Source organism: Equus quagga, chromosome 7, assembly GCF_021613505.1.
Source record: "Equus quagga isolate Etosha38 chromosome 7, UCLA_HA_Equagga_1.0, whole genome shotgun sequence".
Taxonomy (NCBI): Eukaryota; Metazoa; Chordata; class Mammalia; order Perissodactyla; family Equidae; genus Equus; species Equus quagga.
Genome location: NC_060273.1, coordinates 207,118 through 223,483, shown reverse-complemented (window position 1 = coordinate 223,483; position 16,366 = coordinate 207,118). Strand labels below are relative to the sequence as shown.

At 41.5% G+C, this 16,366-nt stretch overlaps 1 protein-coding gene, 1 long non-coding RNA gene and 1 pseudogene across 3 annotated transcripts in view; 2 read left to right on the top strand and 1 right to left on the bottom strand.

Moving 5' to 3' along the window:
* Positions 1-16,366, top strand: part of LUC7L (LUC7 like) — a 30,011-nt gene that overhangs the window by 704 nt on the left and 12,941 nt on the right. For both annotated transcript variants that reach the window (XM_046666097.1, XM_046666099.1), the window contains exons 2-3: positions 1,657-1,751; positions 6,747-6,845. In XM_046666097.1, the coding sequence (XP_046522053.1) occupies positions 1,657-1,751; positions 6,747-6,845 (194 nt within the window). The remainder of the gene's footprint in view (positions 1-1,656; positions 1,752-6,746; positions 6,846-16,366) is intronic.
* On the top strand, positions 19-1,650 carry LOC124241853 (uncharacterized). The gene is made up of 3 exons (XR_006889336.1): positions 19-501; positions 615-685; positions 951-1,650. It is a non-coding gene; the product is annotated as an uncharacterized LOC124241853 (long non-coding RNA).
* LOC124241852 (alkaline ceramidase 3-like) lies at positions 4,616-6,027 on the bottom strand (annotated as a pseudogene).

Genomic DNA, 16,366 nt, shown 5'->3' with positions numbered 1-16,366 from the left:
GCTCCCGGGGCGGCGGGCTCCTCCCCGCGCCCGCGGCCGCGGTCCTTCGCGGGCCTGCGCCTATCCGCGCCGGGGAGTCTGCGGGCGCCGCGGCCGCGCGGGCTCGGGCGCCGGCGGCGGGGGGTGGCGCGCCTCCGGGGTTCCTCGGGGGAGCCGCTGCGCCCGCGGGAGGCGGCCGGGCCTCGAGACCCCGGCCGCTCCTCCTCGGGCCTCGCGCGGGGAGCCTCGGTGCTTTTCTGACGTGGGTTCCCGCCCGGTGCTTTTCCTGTCCCCCTAGCGCACAGGAGGCCCCTGTTAGCCAGCGCTTGGCAGGCGTTAGGTAGGTCGTGCTGTAGGCAGGAGCGCCGGATCGCGGTGTTGTCTCGGGAGGACGCTGTTGCATCCTTGCAGAGCTAGACACCTGCTGTGGTTTGTGTTTTCTTTTCTACCGAAGTAATGAAGTTGAAAGTCCACACTGGCACAATCGTAGGGCTGTGCAATCCTTTGCACTTCATTTCATAGGTGAATAAGTGCTTTTTAGCTTTCTTTGTATATTGAGTTGCTTTTGAATTGCTTCCCATATTTTTATTTCATACAAACTGAACAATTGTGGCCCCTCTATTTTATTTATAAAGGTTCAGTGTATCTTTGCCTGCCTACATCAATCTGCAAGGGAGTTGCAGAAAAGCCTCATGTTCATCGAGCCGTGAGTCACAACCAATTTCTAAGCTGTTATAACAAAAAAGTGTTTGCTTTTTTTCACAAGTAACTTTAAAAGTGTAGTTTAGAAAGAAAAACATTTTCCATAAAAAAAGACACTACATTAATCCTGGATGCTTGCGAATCCTAAAATATATTCCTCCTTTAGTATTACACAGCTCTGTGTCATATGCACAGATTAGCTTTAAAATTTGTCACATTCCACTTTGCCTTTACTTTTATGTATCATTCCCCTGACTTCCTTACTGCAGGTTGGGCAAGAAAACTTTTCCTTTAAAACTTTTCAACAGCGGGCATAAAATTCTGCAGCTGAGGTCTTGAAGAATGCAGATGGGTACAGTATGTGTTGGAACTCACAGTGTGTATTGACTAACCTAGTTCCTTTCTGCTTTTTTTTGGTATTGTCTTGTTTAAAGTGACTCCCAGGTGCCAACTCTTTTTTAAGGGTGGGGGTGAAAGAGGGATAGGTAGCCCAGGTCTAGATTATTTATCAGTCAGCGGTAGAGTTTGAAAGCTTCTTCACGTAATTTTGGGCAAAATACTGCCTGCACGTTTGTCCATGGCAAAACGATCAGATTAATAAGTAGCTCTTGTTGGTGGAAACTACCAGCTATAAGTCATACGTGGTGATTCATGGCCCTCTGATAGCATGAGTTTTGGTAGCTCATTGCCCACATGTATGTGGGGGGCTAATGGCCTTTTGGTGCTCAGCATTTTACTTCTGACTTCTTGACTTCTTTGGCACAATGATGGAGTCAGATCTCATTAAGTGTGATTCTTCATGACATATTTAGCATCAGAAAACATCTGTGTTCCGCTCCAGTCGTAAATATCTTTAGGTCAGCTTTTCAGTGTATTTGCTAGTCTGCAAATCATCCAGGTGAAGTGTTGTACCACAGATGCTTTTGTGCTTAAGGTGATAATACTGTCTTATTTAAAAGAACAAATGAATTTCAGGAGACGAAACCAGACAGAGGGTCAAGTTTACAGATGACCGTGTCTGCAAGAGTCACCTCCTGGACTGCTGCCCCCATGACATCCTGGCTGGGACGGTAGGTGCATTGGGGGTTGGGGGCTGCCGTAGACACTCAGACACGGGTGCTGTGTAGACGGTGAAGGTTTTTCAGGTTGAGTTCTGTCTTCCTTTACCAGGCAGAAATCACCTCCTGCCCTTCAAGTTATAGATTCTGTTAGTTGGGTAGAATTTTATATAGTGGAATATATTTTACTGCTGTAAAATTTTATCTAAAGCGGTCAGGTTTTTGTAGTCATTTGTTCTGAGATATTCACAACTAACTGATGCAAGTCTCATTTGGCTGTAGCAAAAAGTGCTTCGGGTCAGCGTATAGTTCTTTGAAGGTTCTGGGTTGGTTGGTTTGTTTTCAAGTTAAACGTATGCTAGACTTTTGGTCTAACCAGGTACATTTCTTTCTCAAATCTAGGTTTTTAAAAAATCAGTTGGGAATAACATTAATTTTTTAGTTTTGTGTTATGCTACCCTTTCAAGAAATCACCACAAGATCCGATGAATACAGACCCTTAAAATTTTAGGTTAGCTTCAGATGAGCCAAACAGATAAATCCTAGTTTTGCAGAATGTGCGTTTCATCAAAATTAGATAGGATTTAAGAAGACTAAAGAGTGGAGGATTATCTGCCATGCTTCAGCTACTTTAGAAAAGGAGTCCTTTAAACACCACCATTTTAAGATTTTACAGCTACCTCCCGGGATATAGAACTGCTGAGGGTCAGATGTGTGTGTACTTGGGAGTATTTTCATGATTAGTTGTTGCCTTTGTTATTGCCGTGTTGGGGGAGCAGCCTCTGGGAGAGTGCTTAGATGTGTGAAATTGTCTCAGGCTGGCTCTTCTGACAGCGCATAGGAGATGATCGCCAAACCTCGTGCCTCTGCTGCCTGCAGTTTTACCTGCAGTTTGACCTGTGTGGGAAAAGGTTGTAACGGCTGTTTGCTGCAGGTAGTTGCGGGTACCCTCAGTGTGCGTTAACGGCTCCCACTAGTCGTAAGCACTTCAGTTGGCGGGTACTCCAGTAGGAGGCATCGGAACCAGGAATTGTTGATAGGGCTTAGTGGAAGAAGTCAGAGGGAGCAGAGAGACGTGACACAGACTGAAACATTCAACCGTGTTTTTCTTAGTCCCTCTGTAGTGTTGTTCCAGAATGCTGGGGAGAAAATACCCACAATGAGGGCGTTTCGACATGTTTATTGTGTTAGGTATAGGTTAATTCACCAAATACTCATTGGACACCTCCTCTGTGCCAGGCACTGGAGATATGGTGTCAGTAAGACATAATCTTTAGTCTCGTCTAACGAGAAGAGGACAGACAATAAATAAACAACGGATAGATAGTGGACTGTTTTAGATTGGGTGATAAGGAAAGTCTCTCGAGGACCTTGGAGCAGAGACCTGAAGGGTGAGAAAGAACACTTGTGCAGTTTAGGATATGCCGCTCTCGGTGGAGGATGGAGCTGAAGGACAGCAGGAATGCCACTGGCGTGAGTGAGGGGGAGAGGGAGGCAGAGGCTCTGGAATCAAATGAGTGATGAAAAGCCACGGACTGAACAGGGTCGCTCCCGGGTGGGGTTGGGCAGGAGCAACTCAGCAAAGGAAGTCTGAGAAGGAGCGATCTGAGGAAGAGAAGGAAACCCCGGACACCCGCGTTCAGGTGGAGATGCAAATGAACAAGTGTTGGGGCTGCTGAGGGTCGATTGTGGCGAGGATTGAAATTTGGTTGGAGATTGCTGTAAAGGGTGAGCCTGACTGCTGTGGGCTACATGAGAGTAGTGTTTTGTGTTAAATTGAAATGGAATGGGTATGTTCTTTAGAATATAGCAGCAGGATGAAAGTGATTATAACTGTCAGCTTGCTAAGGCCTGCGCCAGGCCCGAGTGTTTGCTAAAATCATCCTCTGTCATTTGTAGGCGTGAGGCAAGGAGGAATGGAAGTAGTAATTTTATTGAGGCTTAATGGGAAAATGTAGTATTGATTGGTGAATTTGGAAGAATAAGGTGGCTGGAGGGAAGGTAGTGTAACTTGTCTCAGTGGAAGATCTTTGTTTTCCAAAGGTTCTGGAAGGAGTCTTCAGTGCTCTTCCCTGTCAGCAGTGTGAGGCCACTAGAGGGTAGAGGACACAGGTGTGTGGCAGCGAAAGTCCTGATGCACTGGATTTAACAGCCGCCTGGAAGACTTTGAAAGGACGTAATGAATGTGGTATTTCAGCTCTGCTTGGTGTTTAGCTGTGAGGGGAAATGGCCAGTACTTCCCTGCCTCCTTGGCAAAGCTGACAAGGTACATCCAGAGGGACCATGGAACCCAGTCCTGTCCCTCACTTGCTTACCAGTGGCTGCTTGAGAGCTTTCACGCAAAGGAAGACAGTGGTGAATCTTGCGTCGCATGTGGTTCCCTAATTTCAAAACTGTCTTGGTAGTTGGAGTTTTTAGGGTGGAAATTGATTTGCACTTAAGATCTTAGGACTGAAGGTTTTAGCGCTTGTTTTTCCTGGTAGTTTTTCTTTGAGCAGTAGCGTTCAGTAACATTTAAGTATTTCTGATAGCTACCATTCAGTTTTTGGCTATCGTGCTCAGTTTCATTTGTGGAAGTTATATATTTTGAAGAACTGTATTTGGTACTTAAAAGAGTGAATGAAGCAAAAGTTGTCAGCTTTACAGGGACAGTGATTCTAGTTGAAACTTCGGCTTCTAGAACCACTGTTGCTCTACCTCTAGATCCCCCACGCAACCAAATACATGAGGGACTACGACTGCAGACTGAGAAGAGTGAAGGAGAAGAGAGTTTTAGCATTCAAATACAAAAGTCGGTCTTTGGTCAAAATGAAGGTGAACTCCACACTCGGTGGCCCACTTTTGGCTTTCACTGCTGATACTGAAGGTTATTTTGTCAGTGAGCCAGGCACGCACCTTCCGTGAGACTAGGGCCCACGAGTCAGGCACTGCCAGCCTCTCTCATTTGCCTGAAGTGTTAAGGATTTTATAATCTATGAAGTTTTTGATCCATGAAGTTTTGAACACAGTTGTAGTTTGAGCTTAAAGGAGTTCCTGGACTCCATCATTCTGCTTCCTAGTTTTTTTTGTTTTTTTTTTTTTCATTTTAAACATCTTTGGGGAGGGGGAGGAGAAGGACAAATGAGATAAAGGCATGAGCTAAACATCCAACAAGCCCCATTCCTCGTTCTCTGTAGCTGGCACCATTAGTCGGAAAGTCACTCGTTTGCTGTGATGGTCATGATATACTTGAATGCATAGATCTTTAAGGATCTCCTTATTCGTTTGGCCAGGTCTGTAGTAGGTGCTTTTTTGTTTTCTTGGAATAATTCATCAGTGCTTCCTGAGAGGCTCAAACAGGATCACTGGCCAGATTCCCAAGAGAAACTTCACTTTTGGCCTGTATCTCAGGTAAAGTGTTCTTGTATATAAATTGAAAAGGATGTGAAGATAAGAACCAAGGCCAGTTAAAATATGCCACCATGCCTGAAATTGTGTGGTAACACCTATGATAGGTGGCACCTTCTTTCGAAAGTTCCTTAGTGATTCGCAAAAGATGTTATCTGTGTTCTATAATAAAGATCCCAATAAAAATAGACCCAAGGATGTATAACCCAGTCCTCTTAGTCATGGATAAACCTATGTAACAATATAAACAGATCGAAGTGCTAATGTGAAGACCAACATTCCATGCATGACCTGCTGAAATACAGGCTCCTTTACCTTAAGGTAAACTGTGGTGACTTTAAACTGAAGAGAATTAAGGTAAAACGCAGATGATAGTTTACTGAGTTCTTCATCTTGAAACATTCAAACATGCAGTACACAAATATACAACAGCTGTAAATCATTGGGAGTTCATCCAGTAGTATGTGCCTGGCACTATGCTGTGCGCTAGAGAAAAGACAGTCCAAGCTGTCAGTGTTTTACATAGTTCTGGAGGCTAGGAAGTCCAAAATCACAGCGCTGGCCGATTTGGTTCTTTGTGAGGGCCTCTTCTTGGCTTACAGATGGCTACTTTCTTGCTGTATCTTCACATGGTGGAGAAAATGTACTTTTGTCCAATAGCTTGGACTTCAGGGGTGTCTCCTCGAGATGTTGGGTTTTGTTGACTTACACCCTCTGGTTTGATGGCATGATCCTCAGCATGCACACTTCCCTGTTGCTGGTTAGATGGCCAGAGGCGGGAAGTGCCTGCACAGTCCTGTACTCAGGATTTAGATGAGAAGTATGCAGTGTTGTCCCATTGTTCTGCGTGTGCTTACAACATGTAATAGCACATCAACTAATCTTACTGGTAACAGATCATTGGTTTCAGTAAAAGAGCCTTTTGTTCTCAAATGGGGCAACTGAGTGGCCCAATTCTATGTCCCCAATTATATATCCAGGGTCATTTACTGGGTTGGAACATTTGAAGGATTAGTTTGGCCCTGAATCAGCCTATTCTGGTTTATTCCTTTTGGTATACAAAGAGCTACACAAAGCCAAGTGTTAGGTTGTGTTGTAATTGCCAAAACCTGATTTCTGTCTGCTCTTTCCTTTGCCTTTTCTTGTCTCTGCAACCTAGGCCTTGAGCATCTTGATTAGTCAAGATTGTAAGAAGGAATGCCTAGGAACTTGTTGCTGTCGGTGATACTCTTGTTTTCTGGCCTTTTCCTTGCCACTCTCCCTTTCCTCCGGCTGCTATTCACTGAATACATGTTTATTTTGTGACTGATGTAAAAATACAACTGGCAAAAGCTAATTAATGTGGTTTTCATTATTAGTCCAATTATCTCAGGAAAGTGTGCATGCTGAGGATCATGCTATCAAGCCAGAGAGTGTAAATTAACAAAACACAGCATCTCAATATCATATAATCGTGGTGGTTAAAAAAAAAAGGCTTCTCAGCTTTATACTGTTTCTTAATTTTCTTGTAATTTAGTATTCAAATAAAGTTATTTATTTTGGTGACAGTTGAACATCAGGTCATATGCTTTCTACAGTGGGTAAGACATTCATGTGTAAATACTTCTTTCTTTTTCACAGCGCATGGATTTAGGAGAATGTACCAAAATCCACGACTTGGCCCTCCGAGCGGATTATGAGATTGCAAGTAAAGAAAGGGACCTGTTTTTTGAATTGGATGTAAGTTTTATTTGATGTTAATTCGTCCCTGCTGTGAAGAATATTGAACTAACAAGCTTAGTGTAACATTTGTAAGTTATAGAGCAAAATAATAAAATAGTTGTTATTCCACCAGTCTAGCTTGAGAGCTAGAACATGGCCAGTACCATTTTGTGTCTTCCTCAGTGTCTACCACCTCAATACTAATCTGCATTTTGTATCATTTTGTTTAAAAAATATATTTTTTAGATATTCTTATGATTCGAACATTGTTTCTTCTTGCCTATTTTTAAGCCTTATAAAAATGATTTCATAGTGTAGATAAGTCTTTAACTTTATTTTTTCATTCAATATTGTTTCTGTTAACCCATTTTGTTGGGTATGGTTTGTTGGTTTTCACTGGTGCTTAAGTATTTCCCAAACTATGCGTTCTTTATTCATAGACCATTGAGTTGATTCTAGATTTTTGCTATCATGAATAATAATATGAATATTCTTGAATATCTTTTTGGTGCACATGTACAAGGATTTATCCAGGGTTTATTCCTAGGAAAGGAGTTGTTGACTTGTAGGGGATATATGTGTTGTGTCCTTGCAAGATAGTTCTGTAGTGTCTTTTTCTTTTTTCTATCATTTGATAAAGTGGCTATATCAATTTACACCCCCAATAGCATCCTCACCAATACTTGGTATTATCAAACAATTAAAGTTTTGCAATTTAGTGGTTATAAAATGGCATTTTGCAACTTTTCTTTCATTATTGCCTTCCCAAGGAGCCTTTTTTAGATCTTTTTTCCTAATTCGTCCCCTTCCCTTCCATGAGATTTGGATACACAGATACCCAGCGTGTTGGTTTATATACTGTCATCTTTTCTAGGCCACAAACCATTGTAATATGTAAGATTTTTTTCACCCTTTAAGACTACTTTTCATCCCTGCCCCCACTGAGAATGCATGATTTAGAGTCACTCTGTTGTAATTTTTTCTGTTCCCTAATCCTCCGTCACCACTATGACCACAGGCTCAGTGGAGGGGTTTGATGCCATTCAGGCTTCTGGGTGAAGACTAGGAAGGGACCGAGTTTGATGTGAGGAAGCCAGAGAAGAAACCCAAGGAAAGGCAGTTTTTCCTCCCAGAGAGCATTTTAGAGGATATATTGTAGCCAGAGTAGATTCTCTTTAAATCAGTAGTCTTAAAAAGTGATTAGAATTAGCAGTTCTTTTTCAAATACATTGTTTAACAATAGTGTGCTCTGGTGTTGAGTCTTCGAATCAATTAAAAATGCCTTTAGCAACAGCTCAACTAACAGATGGGGCTTGGAAGTAGAAGTTTTCTGTACTGTGAGTTTTAATTCTTCAGTAACCTGAAAATGCTTATGTAAAGTGGCCATTACTTTGGGATATCAGGTTTCAGAAACTGATACACAGATATATAGGTTGAAATCTCAGTTTTAGTAAGGAAGTTTTTTGGATCACCTATCTTAGCATTTCTGCTAAATCAGAATGTCAGTTTACTTTTTAAATAGCCTGATTAATGCTAGAGAATAGATTAATAGAAGACACTGAGACTACAGAAAAAGACTGAAATATATACAGTAATTTGGCGTATTATGAAGGGTGTGTGTTCAGCCAGTGTAGAGAAGATAGAATTTTTTAATGAATAGTCTTGAAAACCATGGTGTAGCCAGTGGGAAAAATACCAAGTTGGATCCCCAAAATGAATTTTGTTTTGTCATCTTGAGATGTTATGAAGCCTAGATGCTTATGAGAGAAAGATGGATACGTTTGTCTATGTAAAAACTTAAAATATTAGCGTATCAAAAATTTCCGCTCATAAAATAAGAATAAATTGAGGCAAAGTATTTACAGTATATGTGGTGATAGGCTAATTTCCTTTATATATAAAATTCATCATGATTGACAAGAACAGTATCAGTAGCTCAATAGAAAATGGGCAAAAGACAGAAAAAGACATTTCCTAGCAGGCATCTAATTCTGTGGTAGGTGCTCACCCTCAGTCAGAACCAGAGAGATGGAGAGTTGAGTAACCCGAGTACAGCTCCTGGATAGTTCAGCATCTCAAGATGTGAAAGCATAGTCCAGCAGTGCAACTTCTAAGAGTGTATCTTACTGATACACCTGCGTAGGTACAAAGATAAATTGCTCCAGAATATTCCTACAGCATTATAGCTGAAGAAAGCAGGAACCAAGGAGACTTCCTCAGTAAGGGACTGGCAAAATCATAGCTATGCTTTACAGTGGGGTGGTGTATGGCCGTGAACGAGGATTGAGGTCATTCAGTGTATGTTGATGTGAGATTATCTCCAGGATACATTAAGGACAAGCAAAGTGTAGTTATGATGCTTCCATAGTGTGTTTTTAAAAAGGGAGGGTGTTTTACACTTGCTGATGTGCTTAGAGTAGTTTTTGAGGAACTGAAAAGATTGTGAACACTCTTGTCTTGGTTCGAGGGCTAGAGCAGGTCAAGAGATCTTTTTGTACTTTGTGAAAATTTACCATATGCAGGAATTACTTTTTCAGTTAAAAAAGTAACTACCCCTTTCCCCAACTCCTTAAAATTTTTAACCTTACAGATGGGTCATATTAAAATGTTTGCTAACCGGTGCTATAAACACATGGAAGAGGTCCTCCTGCCCTGAAGAGTGAAGGGTAATCTGGAACAGCCGTGTTTGTAGGAGGGCAGTCTGTCAGGCACTGTTGGCATGTCAAATGCATATATATACTTAGTCCAGAACTCCTGCTGCTGGGAATATATCCTAGGGACGTGAAAATGAGTATGCAGAAAAGACGTTCGCGGCAACTTAAAGGGGAGAAAAGGTTATAATGAAACTATGTATTAATGAGGGACTGGTTACATAGATTGTAGTCCTGTTGGACAGTGGAATGATGCTTTATGAAGCTCTAAGCAGACACCTCTGGGTGTTAGGGAGGGAGATTGGACCTTAAAAAAGTCTTTTTAAATGATGGCTGTAAGAGATAACTCATATGCCATAAAATTTATGCTACCTTTAATTTTTTGATTTATACATGTCAGTAGTGTTTGGATGTGCATGGGTTACTTTAATAATTTAAGTAAGTAAAAGTGGCCTGACTTTAAAATACCAAGCTAAAAGAACTTTTTTTCCTTAGTTATGCAGAATAAAACTTAAAGGAAAAATCAAGTCTTTTCTCAAAATATATAGATTTGTTAAATTAATTTTATGGAAATGAATTTTTAAATCTTTTCAGTAGGTAATATATGCTGTTACAGATTCCAGAGTTATAAAAGGCTATTTGCTGAAAAGTCTGCCCTTCTCCATGTGACACACCATCCAGTACTGTTCTCTGGAGGTCACCTGTATTTTTCAAAGATAGTCCATTCCAAATGAACAAATGTATCTATCAGAAAGGCTAGTTGTGATTTTTTTTCTTGTCAGAATTGCAATTTGGTAAACAGGACACCTCAGAAGCTTTTTGGCCAGTTGTGGTCAGTGAGCCAACTCTTGCTGTGGTTCACCTGCTGGTGCCTCCTGATAACCTGCTGTTGGCACTACGCTCCCAGCCTGCCGTGTGGCCCATGGGTGGTCCAGGTCCCTGGCTGGGGATCTGCAGCTCCCATGTGTCCATGTTGAGGTTGGTTTCTGGAAGGGCTGCAGTGTCATCACCACTATTGAGAGATGGACACAGGTTTCATTTTCGCAGGTTGTGAACCATCATTAATCCATGATTTGTTCTTATTTTTCTTAACAACTTGTGTTTGTGTAGCTCACCAAGTGTTTTGGTAGAATCTCTTTGTTTTTGGTAACAGTTCTGTGAGATAGGCCAATCATTTATCTCCAAAGTCTCTGAGGGTGCTGTATGTTTTATGTTACTGGCCAGAATTAATGGAAGTGGCGTCATGTGACACTAGGAGAGGAATCATACTTCATCCAGTGAGTCAGCCAGGGATATTTAGGAGCTCTGTTTATTCAGGTTATATTACAGAGACGGCTGACAATGAAAGTATAATGTTTATTTTGTTTTTATATTGAATAGTTTTTAATCAAATATATTAAATATAACTGGCATTTGAATTACATTGTAAACCGTTTTTATTTTACAAGGGTTTTTCTTCTGAACAGATTATTGTAGTGAGATCAACATGAAAGCTTTGCATACTGGACGGTACTGCTAAGACACCCATGCGTTTTGTTTATTCTTTTAGAGAAGAAAAACTGTTCTCTAAAACTTGAATTTTTAGTTGATTTATTAATTCATGATGCATTAGTTTAAAAGAAAATTCTGTCTTTACAGAAGGCGGCATTACTGTTAAAATATGTTTTCTTTCTTTTTTTTTCCTTAAAGATTGGCACCTGAGCTAACAACTCTTGTCAGTCTTCTTTTTTCTTTTTTTTTCTTTCTGCTTTTTCTCCCCAAATCCCCCCAGTACATAGTTGTGTATTTTAGTTGTGGGTCCTTCTAGCTGTGGCACGTGGGACGCCGCCTCAGCATAGCTTGATGAGTGGTGCCATGCCCGTGCCCAGGATCCGAACCAGCAAAACCGTGGGCCGCCAAAGTGGAGCGTGCGAACTTAACCACTCGGCCACGGGGCAAGCCCGTTTTATTTCTTAGTTGCTGAATTCATGGGCTTAAGTGACATTTGACTTTCAGTAGATCTTTTATATGAATTCATCAGTCCTTTATACAAATTTAAAATATTTATAAACTTCAAGTCACCTCTAGCAATTTGTAAGAAATTGCCCTAGAAGAATATTTGCCTATGTATGGGAACACATGAGATGTTTATTGCATCATTTTGAATTAGTCAAAAAAGCCAAATATGTATCTATCGGAGGGGTTAAAGTAGTTTTGTTAAAATGCAATGAAATACTGCACAGCTATAGGTCGTAGAAGATGCGTACATTGAGGTAAAAAAGGAAACCTGCAAAACTATCCTGTTTGGTTGGAATAAAAATTGTTCGCTTATGTATGCATTTTTTAAATAACAGTGTTAAAAGGTATATGCCAAACTCAAGTGATTATTTCTTGGGAGAGGGGAGGAGAAAGAATTACATTTTCTGTGTCAGATAAAGTTATTAGGTCCAGTCAGATTGCTAATATGGTAGGCAGAAATGAGAATTTGAAAGTATTTCTACCTTGTGACTTATTTCTACAAATCTCTGTCCTAGGGAAGTAATTGGAAATACAGGCAAACATTGGTACACAAAGATGTTTGTGGTAGGCTTGTTTATAAGACTGAAAAATAGGACACAACAAAAATGCTCAAGAAGAGGAAAATGAATGAGCAAATTATGATGCACCCATATTGTAGACTGTTCGTTTGAAACTAATGCTTATGAAACCTGTTTAACAACTTATAATTGCTTGTGATATCACGAGCAAGACAAATATACAAAATTGTGCGTGCTAGAGATTTCAACTCTAAGCTTTTTTGTGTGCTTTCATTGAACATGTGTTGCTTAATCAGAATTCCTGGACCTGGCTTTTAAAAGACTGTGATGGAAAACCCCTGAAGCCCTTCCCTGTGCACTCTCCGCTCCCTGGAGGCAGTCCCTTCCTTACTGCTTTAAAACGCAAGGACGCAAACACTTTCTAAAAGCAGCATCCTGCTTCCGAAATGCCACGAGCTGACCTTGGTTGGTGAGCTTTTTAACGAACTATTTCAGAGCAGTTGCTGGAAGCCTGTCACTGCCAATTCAGGGATTGGCTCTAGGTCGGAATTCTGAGGCTCCGCTGGCAAAAAGGAGGTAGAGAGTTGTGCTCATAGAACTTTTTAACAGTTTAAAGCTATGATTAAATGGAATGTTTTTCTACAAAAAAAGACTAAGAAAGATTGACTTACCAGGGATTTTTTTTTTTTTTTTTTATGGAGAATCTCAAATGTTAAAAGTAGATGTAACAGTGTAATGAATCTTCACGTATGCATTACTCAGCTTCAGGAAGGATCGGCTTGTGTCCACCTGTATTTCATCTTTGTCCGAACTTTTCTCACGAACCTCACACATCCTGTCGTTTCATCTGTAAATATTTCACCATTCCCATTGGCTTTTGAAGATCTCCTCTGCATACAAAGAATCGGGTATTATACTTGGTTGTGACAGAATCTACTTAGCATGTTTAAAAAAGTATTTTAAGGAAAACTGGAAACATATGGAAGTGAACAAAATAATATAATGAAATCTCCAGATTTCGTCTCCTAGTTTTCAGTCATTATTGATGTGAAGACTCTTGTTTCATCTTTATCCTGTCTTTCCCCACTGGATTATTTTACAGTAGCCCCTACTTAGAGAATTTCATCTGTAAATTCTGCCAATAGTGTATCCAGAAGATAAGAACTTTGTTAAAAATAATCATAGTTTTAAAAATAATTTCTTAACATCTTCTAATAGTGTTCAAATTTTCTAAATTGTCTGAAAAAAGTTTTTTTAACAAAAGTTATAAAAACAAAATATTTAACATATATTTAACAAAAATAAAAGTTATTTGTTTGATTTAGGATCCAAAAAGAGGGCCACACATTAGAATGCTTGCTAAGTCTTTTTGAATCTTATCTTTTTAAATCTATTTTGCTAATTGTATCTTCATGATGTCTTCTTAACATGTTTTTCCTTATCTGTGAAATATCCTGCAATCTAGGAGTTAGATCTAGAAGCTTGATCATCAAATTTAAGTTTTTTTTTTTTTTTTTAAACCAGGGAAGATTCTCCCTGGGCTAACATCTGTGCCAGTCTTCTTCTATTTTATATGTGGGTCACTGCCACAGCATGGCTGACAGGTGGTGTAGGTCAGTGCCTGGGATCTGAACTCGCAATCCAGGGCCGCCAAAGCACAGTGTGCTGAACTTAACCACTATGCTACAGGGCCACCCCCTGTAAGTTTTTTTTTTTGTGAGGAAGATTGACCGTGAGCTAATATCTGTTGCTAATCTTTCTCTGTTTTGTGTGGGATGCTGCCATAGCATGACTTGATGAGCGCTGCTAGGTCTGCGCCTGGGATCCGAAACTGAACTGTGGGCCGCTGAAGCAGAGCCCGTGAACTTAACCCACTATGCCACCAGCTGGCCCCTGTATTCCCTTTTTTAACGCAAATAGTAGTCTACTGTATACTTAGTCTACACCCGCCTCCCGCTTTTTTTGTTCAACTTTTCCTATGAGTTCCCTTATTCCTTTTTGTGGCTGTATAATATTCCGAAGGATGAGTATGTGTTTTATAGGACCAGTCCCCTGTTGATGGTCATGGTGCTGCATCACACATGGGCACATTGAGTGTATCTAGGAAAGGTTCCCAGCAGTGGAACTGTTGGATCACAGAGGTGTGTGCATTGCTCATTTGGATAGATATTCCATGGAGAACACTCCACACTGGCCTTATATGAGAGTTCCCATTTTCTCATCTTCCGTAATTAAATTACCAAACTTTTGGGTCTTTGCCAGTCAGAGGGGTCTAACACGCTGTTTATTCATGAGTCTGACAGGGTTGTTGTAAAGGTGTGTACTTGTGTAGGTTTTCTCTGCCTAGACCCTCAGCTGGAGCTTGATGAGTGGGACCTCTGCCACTCTTCTACCTGGGATCCACCCAAAACACATGTGTTTGATCTGGGAGAGGGTGCCTCCCCATCCTCATCATTGGCTCCTTCTGGCCTAACGCAACCTCAACCTGACCGCCAGGCCGAGGCTTGGTTTCTTGAGAGTGTTTTACCCAGAAATTCCCTAGGAAAGGGTGTGTAATGTTTGCTGTTAGGTAATCTATATAAATGTATTGCAAGTTTCTGAACTTGAATACCAGCAAACAGCAGTATTACTTCATTAATTTAACTTAGAGAAAAGTTATGGAGCAGTATGTTTCTTTATTGTTCACATGTTGAAAGTGTAAAGAATTTGTTTCTCTTTAATTCAGTGAAGATACGGCTAACCTTTTCCCTAAATTGTCTTGTTTTGTGTTTCCTGAACAACACACCGTGTGGACTAATTTCCGAACTGTCTTTAGTATACCAGATGAGAGCGGTTCTGAGTATCCCTCGTTTTTGTGTCTTACAGATGTACAGTGTAGTAGTCAGATTGTTCTAAGTCAGGTATCTGAGTTAGAGTCCCTATGTGGCCTTGGGCAAGTTGTTCCACCCTTTTCTGTGCATCTGTAAACGGGGCTGGTGATAACCGCCTCAGAGTGTGAGGATGAGAATAGGGACTTTGGAGCCAAACCACGGGTCCTCGCATCCTCAACCTGATCCTCCTCCCACCCCTTAGTAGTTTGGAAACTATGCCTCAGTTTCTTCATCTGGGAGGTGGAGACCTTAAGAGTGCCTCTGCAGCTATTTTGAGGCATATGTGGACACGCAGCATAGCACAGGGGCGCACGTTTGCTGTGACTGTTCTGCTCAGAGCGAGGGCTTGTCTCAGCTCACTGATTGCCGTTCGGTGTTACTGCTGCTGGGCAGAGTTGGAAGCGGCGCCACGTAGTCCTGCGTGTGCGATGAGACCTGTGTGTCAGCGCTGTGTGCAGGGACCCTTGGTGGTTCGTGTTGCATCACAGCACCCTTGAGTTACAGAAGTTGGATGACTTTCTAGTAAGTGGTAGGTTGTGATTAGGACAACTTTTAGGCTTGATTATCTTTTTTTTGATCATTTAAACCTGCTCTTTGGTTTAGGAACCAACCCGAAATTGAGAAGCACATTGAAGAGGAAGGGGCGGTAGGACAGAGAGCCATCCTTTAAAGAGTGTGGCAGTTGAAAGACATCTCTACGGTCTGCTGCTTCTGTGTGGTGAAGTTTACCATTTAGCTTTTAGCTTATCAGGTGTTTGAGTCCATAGCCAGTTTGGATTCTGCTTAAGATGCAGGCACTTGCTTTGATTGGTAAAGGTACTGGCAGGGTTGTCAGGTGTCTGCTTCCCACCCGAGCCTGATGAGTGGGTCTCTGGGTCTGCCTCAGCTGTGAGAGCGCTCTGTTTGGGTATACAGTAGAGTCCACACAAAGTCTCAGTGCCTGTGTCTGGGTGAACTTGGGCATCTCAGGCTGGTCTTTTAGGAGCTGTTCCATCCTGGCAAGTCCCGACCCTGTCAGCAGAGCTGGTCACCTGTAATCTTTCCAGGAAGTACGTGTGTGCAGGCATGCCAGTCATTGTCGTTCCTGATTGTTCGATTTGAACACAGTGAAGTGTTTGTCAGAGAATATCTGGATGACCATCGATGGAAAAGTCCTGAGTTCCAAAATTGTGGAGTGAAGTCTGAGAGTTGGCTTCAGTGGAGGATGATGCTTCAGCCTTTCTCCAGCGTCCTGGCGGACTTGGCACCATCACAGAGCCTCTTCCCTGTCTTGCCTTACTCCCAAACGTGCATTTATTTGAAAAGAGTGTTTCAGATTTCTGCAGGTGACCATAACCCTCTCCAGTATCCCTGCTGTCCGTTCCGGTGTCACGCTTTCCTAATAGCTGACTCCTCTCCTGGCCATCTTTGGGGTGGGGTGGGCAGTGGGCATGGATAATCACCACTTGGTCTGTTGGCATAACTTTCACCTGCCTTATTATCATCTCCACCCAAAGTTTTCT